Source organism: Temnothorax longispinosus, chromosome 1 (assembly GCF_030848805.1).
Source record: "Temnothorax longispinosus isolate EJ_2023e chromosome 1, Tlon_JGU_v1, whole genome shotgun sequence".
Classification (NCBI taxonomy): Eukaryota; Metazoa; Arthropoda; class Insecta; order Hymenoptera; family Formicidae; genus Temnothorax; species Temnothorax longispinosus.
Window position 1 is genome coordinate 10,231,820 of NC_092358.1, and position 20,385 is coordinate 10,252,204.

The 20,385-nt window shown below is 38.9% G+C and overlaps 1 protein-coding gene across 7 annotated transcripts in view; it reads right to left on the reverse strand.

Moving 5' to 3' along the window:
- LOC139824668 (PDZ and LIM domain protein Zasp) overlaps positions 1–20,385 on the reverse strand; it is a 34,942-nt gene that overhangs the window by 6,478 nt on the left and 8,079 nt on the right. For 2 of the 7 annotated variants that reach the window (XR_011735232.1, XM_071797193.1), the window contains exons 2-12: positions 13,270–13,421; positions 12,757–12,928; positions 12,507–12,643; positions 12,075–12,175; positions 10,599–10,857; positions 8,343–8,528; positions 8,025–8,124; positions 7,286–7,432; positions 6,397–6,453; positions 5,166–5,316; positions 4,656–4,700 (exon numbers count right to left, since the gene is read on the reverse strand). Coding sequence is in view for 6 of the 7 variants with exons in the window: in XM_071797193.1 (XP_071653294.1) it covers positions 4,656–4,700; positions 5,166–5,316; positions 6,397–6,453; positions 7,286–7,432; positions 8,025–8,124; positions 8,343–8,528; positions 10,599–10,857; positions 12,075–12,175; positions 12,507–12,643; positions 12,757–12,928; positions 13,270–13,421 (1,507 nt within the window). In the remaining variant the exon portion in view is untranslated. Of the gene's footprint in view, positions 1–4,655; positions 4,701–5,165; positions 5,317–6,396; positions 6,454–7,285; positions 7,433–8,024; positions 8,125–8,342; positions 8,529–10,598; positions 10,858–11,349; positions 11,513–12,074; positions 12,176–12,506; positions 12,644–12,756; positions 12,929–13,269; positions 13,422–20,385 lie in introns of all 7 variants that reach the window. The other 5 variants (XM_071797212.1, XM_071797199.1, XM_071797202.1 and 2 more) reach the window with 4 other exon arrangements.

The following is a 20,385-nucleotide window of genomic DNA, read 5'->3' on the forward strand; positions in this document are numbered from 1 at the left end:
TGGAGTTGGTGTTCTACTGGGAACGAACGGCTGACTCTCTACAGGTCCCTTTTTCATCGCCACCAAGTTCTTCTGATAGGCCGGTATGGCGTCTGGTTTTTTTAGACAAGCCGTGAGAGATTTGGATGATTTTGGCGTTTCTGGTCGAGGTCTCGCGGCAGGTGATGCCGAGGAATCTCTCAGACGGTGATCAGGCGGTGGAGTGGGCAAAGGTCGCGGTCTTGATTCCTTGATTTCTTTCTTGAAACACATCTGCTCACGCGCATAAGATTCTCTCGTCGTACCCTCTTTACCGTATAGAATATTTAACGGCGGGCAATAGTCGCTATTCTGAGCCTGAAGACTCGGAGTCTGCGATCTATTGGCAATCTGTTGATCTTCCGGCCCGATTTCGCGACTCAAAGGAGTATAGGATCGTTCAGGCGCTATTGTCAGTGCTTGCTGGAAAGGCGAGATCGGTCGGATTTCCTCTTTGGGCGGCGGTGGCTTAGGTCGACACCTGTGGTCCAGATAGATGGTCTCCTCGGTGTAGAGTTCCTTCACACTAGACGTAGCGTTCAGCGGTGTGTACGGCCGATCAGATGCGGTCGTCAAGGCGTTTACCATCTCGGATTTCCACTCCTTAGGCGTGGAATTTTTTACAGGCGTGTCTGGCAAGGGTTTTGGACCGGTCTCCGTCTCCTTCAAGAACTGCACCTTCTTCTTGCACGTCTCCATGGTCTCCTGGGGCTGCTGTCCATACCTTGCAACAACATTTTTTCTCTCCGGCGCCTGTTGGTCCCGGAGACTTTGATGGACCTCTACTTGTTCGCGCAAGCTCTTTCTACGCTCGTCTTCTACGGCTCCTTTTCTTCTCACACGTTCTTGGACCAGCACTTCTTCGGTGATTTCTTCATATGTCTCCTTTGTAATTTTGCAGCGTCCCGGAGTGGACCCGTCCGATTCCGTAATGCGTTCTTCTCGCACGACAGTCCTGCCCAATGGCTGCTCTAGTACTTCCTCGACTTCTTCATCCTCTTCATTAAAGGTCACATGTTTCTTGGTTTTTTCCTCCTCTTCTCGTTTTCTCTTTTCTTCTTCCTCCTGACGTCTTCGTTCCTCTTCCTCGCGCTTCCTTCTTTCTTCTTCTTCTTTTCTTCGCTCTTCCTCTTCTTCTTCTCTCTTTCTCTCCTCTTCCTCTTGCTTTGCTTTCTCGCACATCTGCTGGGCATCGATAGCCGACGTAACCGTTTCGGCGGATTCCTCCACAGTTCGTTCCATTGTGTCCTCTACTTCTCGGTTGACGTGTCTTTCGGTTCTTCTCGCGAAACACTGAGACTCCGTTTTGTTTCCCGCCTCCTCTATCATCGGCTCGATAGATCTCTCTATCGGTGACGACACTCTCTCCACGGTTTTCTCAAAAGTTGCCGATTGCTTCGTGCGCATACCGTCCACCGTTTCTTCAGCCGTCTCGGTGATGAGATCATGTTCGCCTTGAATTCCCTTTGAAGTGTCCACTTCATCCGTATCATCACCCCTCAGATCAGTTACTTCCGTGTCGATTTCTTTGACCGTCTCTGCTGGTTCCTGCTTAGGTGCGGGCAAGGGCGGTTTCGGGCAAATTGTTTGCTCCCTTCGACAAATCTCTGCTCTGTAAGCTCGTTGTTCTTCCCGATGTTCTTTGCCGCTTGATATACGTTCTCGGTGACAGACCTCCCGCTGCATGAACTTCTTGCAAATCTGTCCAGCAGGCTGTTCCTGCTGTGCCGGCACTGCATAACTCTGCTGATAAAGATTGGTACCGCCGCTGCTGACGGTTGCGGTCCAAGGTTTTGGAATCGGTTGAACGATTCTGGTGGGCGTCAGCGACCTTCGGACGCTGTCGGTTGAACTTGGCCTTGAGGTCGTCACATCCGATCGAGAAGTTCTACTGCTGGTGTCTACCAGCTCTACACGCCGGTATGCCGGTTGCCCGGGACAACTTATCCGATCCATCGCGTCAATTTTGTGCCGACGACTGTTCTCCTTCAATACCCTTTCGACCTCTCGATCGATGCTCTCACTCCGATGCCTCTCGGTTCTGTGGCTCAAAGCTCGCTCGCAAGCCTCAATGCTGGCGCGTTTCTCTTTGATCTGATGGCACCTTTTGTCGAGAATAGGATTTGGATTGATGTATAGGGGACTGGCAGTGGGATATGTGATATCTTCGATAGGTTTCGGAGGTGGCCAAACGAGGCTCCGGCGGGACTTTACGGAGCCGGGACGGGAGGTCTGATCCTTCGTGCTTTTTACGATCTCGTAATAGCAGGATCTTTCGTAAGTCTCGCTGTTGGAGGTTTCTGGGATGACAAATGGGGGATGGCGAGATGAGCGATAAAGATAGTTCGCCGGAATTGCAGGGAAGAGCAAAACACGACACACGAAAACGTGTATAATGCACGCGTTCGGGAGGGTAAATGATTGATTAGATTCGTCAGGGTACGTTAGAAAGAACAAACAAAAGAAACAGAGAAATTTGCAGTGAGTAAGAAGCACGATGAACCGCGCGCGCCCGTGGTCTCTTTCCGAATCTATAAAAGTATACATTTTAAATGCAAGCGGAATAAATATTGTTTAAGCTTGCCAAATAAGAAAGTTAATAATAAGAGTTTGTCATAATTTCATATATTAGTAATTATAAAAAAGGAATGTAGACGAATAATTATTAAATATTTAAAATATATATGTATGTTATAATGATATTCATTATTTTATATGTATTTAAAAAATTAATTATATCTCTTATTACGTTTATGCAAATGTGCATTAAAAGGTATTTGTCTATTTTCTTTATTATAAATTTTTAAAACCATGTAATTAACTTTTTATTTGTAAGATATTTTGCTAGAATTTTTAATATTTAAAGAATGACAAAGAAGAATAAAGTTATATTTTAGTTTAATAAATAATTTTATTTAATCTGGTGATTTTTTTTCGACGGAAGAGGACCACGAGCACAGCCCGGTACGCAAAATTAAGAAAAAGAAGCAAAAATCATATGGCATTTAATTAAAGATTTAGTCTTTGTGAAAAGATCTTCTTTAATCATTATTATCTAAATCGGCAAATGTGCATTCTTGATAATCACTCAACACTCAATACTTTAAATAGAGCAGCGTGAAAAGCTGCGTGCCTTCTTGTGTTAAACGTCGCTTTCATGAACGGTCGACAGTAGCAAAAAGATTCTACAATAACAATGCGTATTAGCATTGATACATCCCAAATATTTGAAATTATCGATGCGAAGCGAAGAAAAATCCTGCAAGTGTCAATTCATGGGCGAGTATCGATTAAATGATGTGACGCAGTAAAAAAAAAACCAAAGTAGACGTGCGTTCGTTGTTCGTTCAATGAAGAACTTATGCTTTATTTCGCATCTGCATTTATTTATTCAACACCTTGATAAACTGTCATCAAGTAACGCTTTAGAAGTATTGTTAAGTCAGTGTGCTATCTCACGATTTCTTTTTTTCGGAAGAGATCAAACAGAAACCGTTCCGAACATTATTGGAATATAATATAATAAGCGTTGCAATATTATTGATCAACTGATAAATATATATTAAAATAATTATGGATTTTTTTCATCCATATCATCTAATTATCGAGAAATGTTAAAAACTTTCTAAAAAAAAAACTTGAAAGAAAAATCGTGAGTAGTAAAATGAGTGTTTATAGTCTGGCACTTTTATCATCTTGATCGTGTTTGCATTTCGGTTGCCAGCATGAAGACGACGACGGCGCCATTGAGAGCTATTGATTCATGCGAATGTGAGGGAGAAGGGTCTGGGTTTCGGGTTGAAAGACGGACCGGCTGAAAAAAGATAAAAGAAAGATTATGCGCGGAAAGAGAGGCACGATAACACACGGTCAAATTTCACGAACAGACATGGGAATTGATTCCTATTTTCCAGAAAAAATTGTTGCTAGATGTTCTTATATAGAAATATAATATTTCTATGTTGAAATTAGTAACATATTTCTTTGAAAATAACACTAAGTATTTTTTAATCTAAAAAAAATATTGTATAAATTTTCTAGAAAAGAAATTATATAATAATTATTAAAGAGAAAAAAGATTACAAAAGAAAACATTTATTTTCTCAATGTACAGCTAAGTATTATCATAGTATTAAATATTAAATTACTGATTTTATTACAAACGATTCCTAATTTAAACTTTTTCTCTCATGGTATACCAAACAAACTTAAGATACTAACTTTTGAATAATTTTTCGAGTGCATCGTGCAAGTTTTTAAAGTATGAAAGTTGAAAGGGATGAAAACGCATATTGGAAGGTCGCTACAAACTGTCATAGCTCTCAGAGTTCGCCGTCGTCGTCGAGATAACGACGAATGATAAGGAGCCAAGAAATGAGACGATCGAAACTGAGAGAGGACCTTTCCTCCTCTCTCTCTCTATTGCTATTTAAAGAAACCATTACGATACAGACGACCAATACTGCGAGGACCAATGATCGATCGATTGTTCGATATAATGATACGATACGTGTGTATATACGAGCTGCGTGCAAGGGAGAAAGAGCGATATAAAATGTGAGAACGTAAGCCAAAGGAGGCGTATCAGCCAAAGCTCGAAACTCGGTCAACCGGCGGCTCTAATCTATTCGTCGTACCTCTGAAAGGCGAACTTTTTGGCTTTGGCAGGGTAGAGTACCGACCTATTTGCAAGAATCGAAGGCAGAGTTAGGCCACGGACGCACAAGACGAGATCACAATTATCTTAAATCGATTACGAGATCGCTCCTTCGAACTTCTCGAAGATAACTGCGTAAAATCGACGCAGGTTCTCCGAATAAAAAAAAAAGATGAAGAAAAGAGGCGACAAAATTATCTGTTATTTATCCGTTGTTGTGAATAAATATTTCGGCGGATCGAATATTTCGACTTGTGACAAAAAATATAGATTTTGATACATCTTTAAAAATTTTTTAATTAACATCACCACACATTACCTTCATTCGTCTTCTTGTATTTGCGATATTTTTTTAATGCGATATTATGTAATCTGAATTACATACAAAATATACAGATAAAGATAAACGAGTTTTCGTCACTCTTGTGCTGTTGAAATTTTTTAAGTTTACACATCGAACCTATTCATATTAATAATAAGATTGACTTACCTGTCACAGTCTGGCTTTGAGGGCGTGGCAAGGTACTGCTTCCGGAATTCAATGTCGGAGTCGGAGACAGACTCGATGGAAAGCCACTCGATGGAAAGCCACTCGATCCACCGAAGGGCTTAGGACCAATGAGACTGTTGCTCGTTGGTGCCTATAAATTCACAAATTTTTCTCTTTAATTGCTATTATCGTAATACAGATTTTCGTGTAATTTTTATATGATGAGAAATAAGATGTTTTATAATATTTTAATATAGTAGTTTATTTTATATCAGTTATTATTTTCTTGTTTTGGATATTGATAATTCTTGAGTCAAGTAAATAAAATAAAATAAAATCTGTCGTCAAGAGAGATGAGGCGTAAAGTAAAATCACAACCACAGAATTAACAGATTGCAAAAGGTTGTCAGTGCCAAATATAGCCGAACATGCGAGATTTCGCTGCCTTGATAACGCCTGTTAATGCAAAAGTACGATAGGTTAATCAGTGACCCATATCGCGCGAAGTCTCAAGGAAGGAACATTGTACTCCTCCCGTGCTTAAAACCGTTATTTCAGCTATGGAGGTCATGCAAACAATTGCATACAATTTAATTATCAGCACATGAAATTTTGGGGGATAATTAATTGCTGCACGTGTGCCCGCGTGTATACATGATCAAAAATATTTCCATGATACTTTATCATGATATGAAGATAATTACCCATTTAAAAAATTTTAATTTTTATTTATTTAAAATCATAAAATTATATTTAAAAATATATTTAAAAAATCATTAGTTTTAGAAATTATTATTCTTCTGCAAATAGAACAATTTTAGTCAATTTTAAAGTAAATTAAAGCGAGCATATCTTTACATTGACTAATTGCTCTAAAATGTCATTACGTTTTACATTATGCCAATTTTGAATTTAAATTTCAATCAATTGAAAATTTAATATATACATAACAAAGAGAAAAACAGTTTAGCAGTTTAAAACTTAATTTTTCATATCTTTCATATATTATGTAAAGGCTCCAAGATCAACGATTTTCAATCGCACTGGTAAAACATCACTTTATAATTGTTATCTTGATACAGTTTCTATGACAAAAATTCTATTTAATTTCCGCGGCATTGAGTCGAAGCAACGTTTCACACGCTGTCCATTTTTATGAAATAAATTATATACTAACGATGAAGAGCGATCGAGATAAACGAGAGCGTTACGAATCGTGCTGGGACTTTACCTGGACTGATCGTAAGCTGGGTGAATCGACAGGCGGGATGCCAAGGCGGGTGGTGGGCTGCAATGCACAAAACGACACAACGATGTCACGTGGGACGAACGATTAAAAACAAGATATGTGTGTGTGTGTGTGTGTGTGTGTGTGTGTGTGTGTGTGTGTGTGTGTGTGAGAGAGAGAGAGAGAGAGAGAGAAAGAGAGAGAGAGAGAGAGAGAGAGAGAGAGAGAGAGAGGACGGGAGAGCGAGAGGGAGAAAAGACGAATCAGTAGAGAAACGGTCCCGCTTACGACAGGCTAATTAGTCACAAGTTCGAAATAGTCGGTCGCGAAGATGATGATTAATTTAACTAGGCAGTCAACTGATTCAAGGACACTTTGGGTGAATAACAAACCAGTGATTAATTAATCGGTTTCGTAATAATATTTGATTCAGTATAGATGACTCTTCGATGATCGTTAGCGTATTGGTCATTAACAAAAATTTTCAGATCGATACGTTTCTCGTTCTGCGTATCAGTTAATCTTTTCATAATTGATTACTTTTCATATCGCGTATGGATATGAAAAGTAATCAATTATGTCTGTATTTTGTATACATATCATTTCTCTATTATGCTAGAAATTTTATGCTACAATATTACGTCATAATATAATTTAAGACACCGATGCCTGTAACATTTAATTTACTATATACATATCACAATGCAATATTTTATGATATAGTAATACATAAATGTAACATATCACGAAATACTACATTTATAATATTTCATCTCGATTACGTCAGTTTGGCTTAGTGATTATTTGATGATCATTTACATAAGGGAATCACGATGAAAAGTACGTTAGCGTGAGCGAATGCAGAGATCGAGTTTTCGAGCACGTTGCCAACCTCTGTGCCACCTGTTTGGATGGTGATCGTGCTCGTGAACGTTTTCGACTCGCCGTTGCACTCGCCGTTCCTGATGCATCCGTTCGTATTCGAAGCTGATCGCCACGTACGCTGGGATCCGGAATCGGGGCTCGTACGATTGCACGCCTGGAAAAGCGATTAGTGCCAAGCAAGGACCACACTTGTTAAACTCTCAAGATAAGCGCGCGTCCCGCTCGCCGGAAACAGATCTTTCGCGGCACGCGGCGCGATCATCGCGAATTTATAATAATCAAGTATCTTATTATTTATTATAAAAAAAAGTTTTTCAAATTTTATAAGAATGTAAAAGAAATAAATGCGAATGTCTCGGTGTTCAAAATACGTCGCGGAGATATTTTCGATTATTCGATACACGATATGTATATTCTTTCAAGCTCTCTTACTATTTAATCGCTAAAATTATTATCAAATTTAAATCTTTTAAACTAGAGGTTGTATGGCTATTGTTTCCGCCGCGTGTTTCGAGAGAGAAATCGTTAATGCCCGAGAAATTTTGCCGCGCGACCTTCGCGCGACTCGCGATCGTAAGAAATTCCGTGAAATCAGACGCGAGTGCAGCAAAGCCACACAGCTCAATGCAAAATACTCGCTTTCATAAGCCATGCCAAAACGGGCACAACAAGAAAATGCGTGCGCGAAAAAGTCCGTCCGTGACCATGCCTCGTAAAGAGAATCAAATTATGATGAAGCAACTCACGGAGAATGGCTGAGGCGACGATCCGTGATTGCTGAGGGGTGGCGATAAAGGTGCATTCGCCAATGCCGCGCTAATGGTACTAGCTGGTGCTTTGCCACCTCTGTCGAATTGCAAAGGATACATCTTGTCAATTATCTGCATTCAATATCATCCCAACTTACTCGTTTACTTACACTTACACTTATCCCTATTTTATTTTTATTTCTGTCTTATATATTTATTATATCCTTATTTTTGTCTTTATTTTTATAAAATTCTATATTAAGCTTTTCAAGCGTGTAACGTGTAAGATAAGTACTATAATATCGTATAACTTACGGCGGTATAGTGATGGGTGCAAGACCAGCCGGAGCATTTTGCCTGGCGACGAGTTTCGCGTGGATATCGCAGTACAATTTATTGTTGATATTATAGTAACCGACATTCTTCAAGGACGTTCCGCAGGTCGAGCACTTGAAGCACTCCACGTGGAGGTTCTTTTCCTTGATCCTGACGAAGACACCTCTGCGGGAGAATAAGTAAATTAATAACGTTTATTTTACATCCCAATGCAGTAATTAATCTTCCTTAATGTAACAATAAATAACAATAAACGGCGGAGATTACGGCGCATCGGATGTGCCACGAGTTTTTAACTTTATTGCTATTCACTCGAATTCAAAAAGAGAGGAAGGAAACATAAGAAACTCGATACCTCGACGAAGGAGGGAATAACTATTATTTATATTGTGATCTCCGTGAGAATTATATTCGAATGAGAGCGATGAAACAAATAAAGCTACAAAGAACGTATTTAGAATTGATTTCTGTAACGGGAGTAAATATCTTGAAAAATATAACGCTGTAAAAAATAACTGATATTCAAAACTGGGTAGATCATAATATGTATGAATGTTTGAAAGTGTAGTGTAATGTTGTGATTGTATTGTTCGTAATAATGAATATTTCCTTATATAATCAAGATTACGACCTATTCTTTAGGGGAAAAAAATTGATATATTTTAATATAACTTTTATAATGCTTGCAAAAAAATAGTAAAAGATAAAGTTTTAAATGTTTTTGTCGTAAAATACCGTCTGTACATTTCTTCGCGTAAAAAAATTATTTTTTACTGATCATCGAGCACAGAAAAAAAAGAGAAAAAAGTATCGCAAAAATATTTTGGTTAAAAAAAATACGACAAAAATAAAAATCCACAGAAATGTTTACAACATCGAAAGCAGTTTTTTTTTGTATACGTTACTATCAATCATTCAGTGTGCTATAAATGCGCGAAAGGTGCTATTAAGAGTGCAAAGAGTAAAAGAGAAGACATTTAGATAGGGCTGCGTTCAAGCTGCGAGCGAATAAGAAACTTTCGTTTCGCCCAGATACGACTTCCAGTAGGTTGTAAGCTGTAAGCTGGAATGATTATATACTTATATGACCAGCAAAAATTCGCCCAGCGAGAGATAACAGTGATAATAAAAATGCGCAACCATCGAAGTATTCGCTCTTTCTGAAGAAGCGATATTGACGAAAAGAGGTGGCAGAGAAAGGCGTGCTTCGAATTCATCAAGAAGACAAATGTGCACTTCTCTTATCGCGTAAATTAATTTCTACAAATTATGCAATTTCTACGCAAATTTATACCACTCATTTATAGTTTAATTTAATTTTTATTTCGCATTTATTATCGGGCTATTACTGTTACCCGATAACTCTACTCTATAATGTTATATATAAATTAAATACAATATATAGAAATAAAGAGACGTGCACGCGTTTTCTTCGAATCGAAATCTTCAAGATGATACTAGCATACGACAATCGAGCAATTCAGAACGGCATCGTTTTCGAGAATTTTTGACGATCATTCGAGGCGCATAAATCGCCAACTGAGAACGACAAGATTATGAGAATTATGTCTATTAAATTATAAATTATTTTCTACTATATGCACGCATATTACTGATATTCTACACAGACTAATATTATTAAAATATGCTAACCGAGAAAAATATTTCATTAACCCCCTAAAATTTTTATCTATGTATTAGCCATTTTAATTTAAGTTTAATTCATCAAAACCCGATATTAATACTTTGTTGATTAAATAATTTAATTTTTATAATAATTTTTTACAGATTTGTAATTAACAAAAAGCTTTATAATTAAAAAAAAACAAGCAATTTTGATGAACGCATTTAACCTTTAAATATCTATTGCGATTGATAAACTAGGAGAATCTGGATCATTATATACACACGGAAAGAACGGTGAAAATAATTTTGTTGCACCATTAAAATAATTATGTAGAACACTCAAACTGATTGCTAAAATGTCAAAATGTTTTACAGCATTATCATCATTCAGCGACCTACTATAATTATTCCAGATCTGTATCTAGCTACATTAGATATTTCAGCAAAACCGTTCTTTCCGTGCAGTTAATAATTTCTAGAAATTTTGTCGCACCGCGATCATATCGTTCTCAGTATGCGAATGCGAACATCTCGAAAACGCCAAAACGAAACCCGCCGTGGGCCGTCTCGTGCACAAGGGTGGCAAGAGTCTCGCTCGTAAATAGTTACACGATCACTCGGTCGCAGTTGCTACAAACGACCCCGCCCGGCGTCGACGAGCCCGACCCGGCGGAAGATTCCTGCTTTTGCGGTTGCGGTTCTCGATTCCTTCCGTACGATTCGTCCATCCATACAAAGTGCCTGCTATCAGCAGGTGCGCTACCATCACCGCCCATAGCATGAAACAGAGGCGTAGGTGACCTCGGTGAAGTGGCCCTCCCGCCAACCGCGTGGCTCACCGAGGAGTAATATTCTGTCCTTGAAGGAACTACGACATGGAAGTAGAGAAAAAGCGCCATGACAACCGGGCAGCATCGGGAAAGTGTCGAATAGGAGAATGAGAACTGCACTCTTTCGACGAAGCCCCTCGGCGATCGCGTTCGCCAATCCGTGCGAGTCTCTGCATTCCCAGATTAAAACACGATTATTAAATAATTCAAAAGAGATTTTCGCAGACGTTACTTAATATAGAATTAGAAATCTAAAAATTAATTAACTAATATATATGTAGATATTAAATAGACGGATATAAATCTAATAAATCTAACAAATCTGTATTATCATGAGATAAGTACTTTAATCTGAGAATCGGAAATCCGCACGACATTCAATACGTCTCGCACGCACGTAAGTGAGAAAGTGGTTGTCGTCGTGGAATGCAATCGTAATTGTCGGCACTACCTCCTCTCTCTCGCCGGTGTCTAGCCTCTGAAAATAAAATAGACGCGACCAAAACGCGTCTCGAGTCACGTAAACTTACACGATGAGCCTTTCGCACTCGGCACAAATGTTCTGTCCTGGTGGTAAGCTCGTTTGCGGCGTCGACGGCGACTGCGGCTTCGTTTCCGGCGCCTGGACGGGCCTCAGTCCTGCCAGGGCGGGCGAGGATGGCGTTATCACGCCGCTCACGGCACTTGGCTCCGCTATTTCGCAAACAAGTTATCGTATCGGCATGCAACAGGTTGGCTGGAACCGATTCTGGCCCAGCCGTCAATCGCCGAAGAACGCATCGATTTCTCAGATAGACAAATGTGGATAAGTCTCAGATAGAATAGTCGTAAATAGATTACTCTCTATTCTTATTTTTACGTAAATTTGCAGAATATCTTATGTATGCTGAATGCATTGCAAAATGTGAGATTGCAGTTACAGTAACATATAATTAACAGGATAAATAATAAATTATTTGACTTGCAAACATCTCACCATAAAAATTTGATATTGTAAAATTTTGAAGTTATTCAATATTTCAAAGAATAGGAAAAGTTGTTTGAATTACATCGTAGACTAACTAGATTTCAACAAGTGATATTAAAGATACACGGATGAGCATATATTTCGTGTAATATACGTTCTTTAGCGATCTCATGTAACATTTATGTATATATAAATGTTATAATAGAAATAATTATATATATGTATATTAGTATTAATAAATTTTAATGTTCAATTTCTTCAGAAATTGTAATGTCCAATGTTACTAACCAGGTTCTGGGGTCTTTGGCTCCTTGTCCGCTTCTTGGACCATTTTGAAAACCTCGCTGTTCTCAGCATTGTAATTCTTTTCGTTCTTTTTGAAATTTACCCTGCAATATTCGTATTTATAAATTAATATATTTTACGCTCATAAAGACAGCCAGCAAAATTAACTGATCATTTGTTAACTAACATTTGTTGATACGACCAGCTGATAAATTAGACGATTTCTAATATCGTAAAATTCCCTTTTTCATAGACTCTTTCAGTAGTATTTAATTAATATTCGCAAAAATATTTTTTTATTATAAATTGAATGATCATAAATTATATAATCTTAATCATGTAATTTCAATCAAAAAAATAATTTTAAAAAGCAAGTATTTCAATCCCGTCACTGACTATTCCCCTTCTTCCCTATATCCGGTTTCGCGATTTTACCCAAGGACACCTCCGGCAAGGACCTCCGCTTGAGCGGACAGTGTCTCCGCGATTGTCTCCTCGCTGTAAATCCCCACGGGGCTGTTGTACTGTTTGTTCACGATGGACTTAATTGGACCGTCGCCGGTGCCGTTCAGCTGAAAATTATTAAGTTCCGGTGTAGAAAAATAAGTAACTAACTGCCTTTCGTGTTTTTGTTGCAGGATCGGCGCAACGGACGCAGACACGCGGATTAACGGTCGATACTAACGAATGGCTTGGGGCTGAAGTTGTGTCCGCCGCCGATTAGGGGTCCATCCTGTTTTTTCGCTGCCAAAGAGGTCTTTGTGACTGGCGCGATGTTACCCGCGGGCGCGGTGTGCATCGGAGACGGCAGGCTTGCGGTTGCGGGCGTCACATGCGGTTTCCAGGTACTACCGCCTCTGTAATGATAATTTATCGCCCGTTAAAAGACGGCGGTGAGTTTCGAATTATACATCAATCGCAGTTTTTTTTTTAATAAAACACGAAGAATTAAACGGTTATTGCGAAAGAGGAGATTGATTTTATATATAAATTGAGATTTAGTTCTTCTTAGCTTAGAATCTTTAATTTTGTAATAATCAATAATGACGCGATATTTTTACTGATGACTGATTAACGCGGTAAAGCCAATTAAAAACATTGAGATGCTTGACGTAAACTTCTGAGATCATTGAAGCGGTAATATTTTTAAATACCGAATCCATTTGTTTGTCGCGCTTTGTTGTGTTTAGCGTCTCACCTTTGCACAGTTATTTCGAAATTATTTCCGGCCTTAACTATGACATCCTGCGCATCCTTATGCCTCAAATTATACATGTCGGTGGTATTGACTTTGATAACTGCATCGCCAGCTTTAAGACCGGCAGCTTCCGCCGGAGAGCCGCTATTAACCTGCAACCAAAGCAGATTAACTTACATTTACGCCGAAAAAAAAATTTAAATTAACAAACTATCATCGTTACTGTCATTGTTTCTGATTACAAATATCATTTTTATATTTGCTGAGTGCATAACGTTGATCTGAAGATCAACTTGTTATTCTTATACATTTCTTAATGAAAGAAGAATTTGATCAGCTGCAACTTTTGAAACTCTCGTCTCGAATCTCGAGTCTATTTTTACGAGACGCGTCGCCGAGTCAGAGGCTCTCCTCTCCTCTCCAAAGTCCAGACTCCAGAGCCACTATATTTAAGTGCACGCGCGTCATTACGCCTCGAATGTCGGACACTGTGCATCCATTCACGTTAGAGACGATGTCGTCGTCAAGGGGCGGGGAGACGGTTGACAAAAAGGAGGATGGGGTGAAGAACGTTGAGGGAAAACAGAAGTACCCAAATTAAAAAATCAAGCGGTTCTTTTTTGTAAGCGATCTTTCGTCGGCGTTCTTATCGAGCGTGCTAATTACGAACTCGACTCGATGATGATGAAGGCAAAATTAACAAAGACCTTCTGTGTGTCGAAATATAATCAGGATTTAAAAACCTAGCGAGGAACTTATCTAAACTAACTGAATATTATTGATGTAAAGAAATATATAATATTATCTAATTCAAATTTTATTTAAATAGTTTATCGGGTGCTTTATCGGTACAAGCGATATAATTTTGATACTTTATGTGTAGAAAATTAAAAATAAATAATTTTATGTTGTTGAATATAGAAAAAGATTGAATATATATGTTATATATTTTAGGAATACGAAAATGATTTGAGACGACGATCGAATTTAATTATCTCAAAGAATTAAAATGTATCGTTATATTTTCTCGTACTTTTACATATCGTACTGATTTCGTAGCATCATGTTCAACAAAGTAATTTAAAGAATTAATCACCGAACGCGAAACAGACACATTACGTGATGTACGACAGATACAATGATCGAGCAACGAGAGAAAACGCGCACGCGAGCGATTCGTTATCGAGTCGGCCGTAATTCTTCAATATTCTGGCAGAGCATATCGGAAATAATTAATGGGCTTTGACCCAATTGTAGACGATCGCGCGAGGGTGGGCACGAGTCCTCTTTCTATAAATATGTCTCATAATATATCGCCGTTATTTTTATTGCGAGTCGCGCGACAGGAGCAACCGTCTTCCCGTAAAACATATCCAGATGGAATACCTAGATCTTATTTCATTCGTCTCCTTCTCGAAAAGTGGGTTACTTCGTAGGCAGTTGAATTGGAAATATGACACGATATACATATATTTCGCATTTTATCGCAAATATGTGACGACCGCTTTTACAAACGAAGGGAATTACGTCAGCGAATTCTCATGATTGCTTATTCGCAATTCGCGTATTAAGATTTCCAAAGTCGTTGCTTTGTGTGGCGAACAGTTTAATAATAAATACTTAGAAGGGCCGTGATATATTATATAAAAGTATACGTAATTTATCGGAGGCGTTATACAGTATGTGCTTCCTTAAAGCTCAAGATCAAGATCAAGAACAAGAATACATATGATTAATTATACTTTTTAAAAATTATAATAATAAAGTAAAAACGATTAATTAGTAATAGCATCGGTTGTAACATGTTGTGTCATCTCGCAAATGTGTAGACAATATTAAAAAGCAATATATTCTGTGAAATGAATATATTTGGATACGTTCATTATTTTTACTTAAATTAGTCGTATTCTAATGTATACACAGAAAGTGTTGCTTTAATCTTCGCGAGTTTCGAAAGTTATTAAGAAAGTTTTTACGTTCTCTTACTTAGTGAGAACTAAGTCTCTCTGTCGAATGGAAGGAAGTGGAAGGGCCTATAACCATAAAAATGCCACTTTCAAGAATATACGAGCTTCTATATACATGCTACGCTTGAAAATCTCGCGTCTGTTACTTTCCCGGTTTTTCATTAATCTTCCTCATTAAAGTTACGATTTCTCTGAGATCTCCTTGATATCAAATTCTCTTTATGTTAAAATTCACTGTTTAATCTCGTGATTTTTACTCCTTTCGACACACTCGCGCGGAACGTCACACCAACAACGCGAAATCAGAACATGAGCTTGAAAGAGCAGTTTGATCTACGCGTGTAGTGTTGCCGCAAATAGAAGCTCGCAAGCTTGCGTCATCGCTCTGTGTGATCGTAATACCTAGTTTTACTGTTCAACCTCGTCTTCGATTTCGATAAACTCCGGCGATCTAGAGCACCATGACTTCGGAATGATCTTCACGGTTAGATCTTTACGATCACGACGATCATACCTGTATTGTAGTACGTGCACTTTCCAAAACATCATCGTTCTTTGTCATTGACAAGTGTTCAATCGAGAAAGAGAGAGAGAGAGAGAGAGAGAGAGAGAAGTAAAGCGACATAAGATTGAAGAAAGTACAATTTTACGTCGTTAAAAAGTCTGATGTGAATAAGCAAGTATTAATCTCGCCTTTGGTACGTGTTATCGTTAATATATGAATCATCATTTATAACAACCGCGCGATAATAAACTTGCACGCTTCAACGGCGACGGGTTGAATGTTAAAAATCCAGATGAGCGCGGCCAGAAAGTATGCCGCGCGTTTCGCGCGTTGCTCATTTCCTGGCGACCGTGTGTCTTTCGGCTGATGCCGCTTAATGGTCCACCGATCTTCGCCTTCGCGGTGTCCCTGCGGTGTCCACGAAGACATAGGGACGTAAGTCAGGGTTAAGCTGCCGGTGGGCAGACCGCTTCTAAAAATAGTCCTGGACCGGTCTAAAAATAGGCCTCCCCGAACACGTTACGGTCGTTACGTACACTCGCAATCGCGAGTCGCAGCGGCGACCGAGAGGTAGAATGCATCAAGGTGCATCAAAAGCTCGTTCCGATGCACGCGACACGCCGCGCCGTGTCGTCCCGCGGCCGCGATCGTTTCCATTCAGCAAATAATTGCGGCGAGGGCCGATGAATGAACGCGCGAAGGAATGCCTCCGGAGGTGCTGTACGATCGTTTCCGCGAAACGTAGATCGTAAAGTATCGAGAAATTACTCATGCCTCCCCCTTCCTGTATTCTGAGGTTTAACGAATTAAAGGGAATTAAAAGAAATTGTTTTACAAGTACACCTTGAACTTGTAACTTGACTCATGATTCGAACTTGAATAGGTAATTGTAAATTTTTGAATACGGAGTTTTTATTAATTTCTTCATATTTATTCTTCGAAGGGAGGTAAATTGCAATAAATCTTTATTTTCGCACTTCTCTCTGTTTAAATGTAATATGTAACGGATCGAATTCGCTTTCATATAGATTTTTACGTTTGCAATGCATTCTGCCTGTTCTATATACTGTAATCGGGAAATCACAACAATTGAACAATTAAATTAGATCGTAATCAATGCCACCATAAATCCGATCTCGCGATTTACGCGACGAATAAGTTCCCGGATGTCAGTTATTGCGTCCGGAATACTACCACATGTCCGCCTGTTAGAATTGCTCTAAAAATAACTGCCGAATATGCGCGAGGTGTATATCTGTGCCTGTGTGTGCTTGTGCGGGTAGGTAGATGCACTCGTGTGTATAGTGAAACTGAGAGGGAGAATACACCAAGGTGTACGAGGTACGCATTCCAATGGGCGGATTATCAGAGACGGATCCATCCCACCTTCCCATGTTGGAATGCATCTGTTCTTTTTTCTCCGTCTCTCTCTCTCTTTCTCTCCTTCACTTTCCCCGTCTCACCTTAGGACACGAGAGGACTCTTTAAGGCTCGTTCATACGTGCAATATCCTCAAAAACGCCGCGCCGACGAGGAACGCATTCGTGCGAACCAGTTGCATTTTATGCCGGCAAAACGTGCGGCAGAAACGCGAGACGCGTTTCACATTTTTCTGCACGCACGCAGTGGTTTCCTTTGTCGATGCGTCGAGAGAAACGCTGAAACCTGCACATAAATTTCCGTAGCCCACTTCCAAGTCGCAATTAATACGAAAACGTTTAATTTTGAAATTTAATTGGATGTATATTAATGTCTAATTAATTATTGCGTGTTTTACGGATTTATTTTAACGATCTGTTATTTTGCAAAATTTGTATTGTTATGCACTGATGTAATAATATTACATAGTGTAATATAATAATAGACCGTAATAATAATAGATAGTGTGTAAAATATTTAAAATTAATAATAAAGCATTAAATTTTTTCTGATATACACGTATAAAAATGTATTTAAAACAATAGATCAAATAGAACAAAAGTGAGCTTTTAAGTCATATAAATATTCCATATGGAATTAGGTGAAAAGTGATTTTGTTGAAATATGTTAACCGATATTTTTATATTATGAAGATATATATAAGAAATATGGAAAAGACGCAATAAGTTTTTGTTATTGCTTGAGTCATTGCTTTGCGAAGTCAGATGTATCGATGCGTCGATGACGAAATGAATATCGAGAAACTAAGCTAAATGCCTTCTCGCCGACTTTCGTGGTAGGAGAAATAGACAGTAACGTCAGACCGAAATTATCGGCGCACGGTCGACCGCATACGCACACAGCGCTTATCTCTTCAAACAAACTGCTCGTTGTTATTACAAGGTATAACAATATAACAATAGACGTATGAATGCATGCGCGTACAATGTGCAAAAAAAATTATATGCTTTCATCCGCAAAGTGCTAAATATCGATGACGTCAATCTATATGTGGGTAGATATTTGAAACATTACTACAAAAGATTTTTTTATATTACTTCGATTTTTATTCGGTTTAATTCTCGTATAGGAATGCATATCGGAAAGATCTGAAATTATAGTGAGAATAATCTCAGAATCGCGATTCTGATCGTACACAGTATACCAGGTGTCAGGAGACGAAAACGAGAAAACGGAGGTCAACGCGAGAGCGTGAAAGTAGAATCAATTCTCAAAGGTGCGTATGAGTCGGCATGACGGAGGAGACAGTTGAAAGAAATCACAAAGGATCGCAAAGGAGTATACCGTCAGAGTGCATTCGGGATCAGTAGCACAAACACGTGTGAAATATACTTGAGAAAGCTTCAGAAATCGATATCGATCAAAGTACATAGAATTAATTTAATCTCTTCAATTTAACTTTTCTCTTGATTTAATTAAAATAATTTCTTTCTTTCATACTATCGTTATAAGCAATCGCGAGCTTCCGAATTTCCTGAGAAATTTCTTTTATGAAAATATCTATCGGCCATTGAAAATGGTTGTGGGACATGTCGCAACTCTGTGGAGAGACGGAAATGTCGCAATCGGCTAAACGAATCCGTTTGCGGTTATTTCGCGAAGCAGGGCGCGATCAGTTTTCGCAAACACGGCGCGAGTGTTTGTTTGCGCTTAAGCGCGGGTGAGTTACTCGACGACGATGCGAAAAAAAAATACTGATAGCTTTCAGTCACTCCCTTGATTCATCGGACCGTCGGGATTCTTCGAGGCATTTAAGCTAATATTTGTATACGCGTCGCCGACCGCGGCGAAAGGAGGAGTATGGCGGAGGGTGCATTTCGGCGCTCGGGTGAATCATTTCTGATGAATGAATCCTGATAACTTCAGGAATTCCGGCAGGTGATGAGCTCATGTCAAAAACCGTCAGTAAAAAAGTGACGAATGGTGACGCTTGTCACGCGCGATTAACATAAACTCAACTCAGCAGAAACGCGACGATGATTTCATCCCGGATTGCATCGTCGAATGCATTTAGATGTGAATTCTTCCGCTCTTTATTCATTTAGTTGAATCATTGACAAGATGAAATTATGTGTACAAAGAGCCTCAATTTTCCATATAATTTTTTATGGGACTTTTTTTTATTAACTTTGATTAAGGTTTTCTATTGAAAGCGTGAAAGCAAATTTTATCGTAATTTTTCAAGGAGAGATTTCACACTTAATAAAATATTCTGTCGACTCAATGTTGTGAGTATCAGATATTTAGAATTAAAAAAAAAGATGAAAATTTTATAAATACACACAAATATAAAAATATCTGACATAATCAGCTTTCGAATTTGATTTTATTGTGTGACAGAAGTTTAGTTTGAGAACTCAGACACTGTCTTCGCATTCTTGTAGTAATACGTAGTATTGGTAAAATCGAACGAATGTTTACGCGCGCGACGAAGATATACGGCGCCCGCGTACCACCGCACCGGTCCGCGTTCTGCTTTTCTACGACGCGGATTCGCGGATGTATATATAGTTGAGCGCGCGCGGAGTTCGACTATCCGCCGTCGTAATCGTGACACAACCGCCGCGATACGATGGGGGTGTCGCGTTACCAATGGATTCACGTGGTGGTATGGCCACGACAAACAAACGGGAGAATACTGATTTCTGCCCCGACTTTTGGCAAGCTTCCCACGACCGCCTCCCACTATCCTTCTCCTCATTCTCGAAATCGAATCGACATTTACGACACAACGGCGCACCGAAATCTCCGGCCTCGTCATCGAGATACAATTTCGCTCGCCAAATTTTTCGCTGATTTGCCAATCGTGTTTATCAAAGGTTAAATCAGCTTTTTGTTATCTCATTCGACTTATTGTTAGACGATTCAATAATTAATTAATTCAATATTTATTATTAATTTTTTAATATATTATCTTTTATTTATTTGTTAGACAATATTGTTCGATAGTTTTAATGAAAGATCTCTCAGTTTGATTTCTATTGACACGCGCACAGTCGCTAGCAATCACTGTTCTTAAATGTATCGTCACAATATCATGATAGTATATAGTTACACTCATATCTTACAAATATCTATTGACAATGACCTCTTTCTCAAATTATGATTGAAGATTTTTTTCGGGCAAACCTCGTTCCTCTCGCGGCCAATCGTACATCTCGCCGCTGCTGCTCGTGCAAAGAGAGTTCGCTACGAACGCCTGAG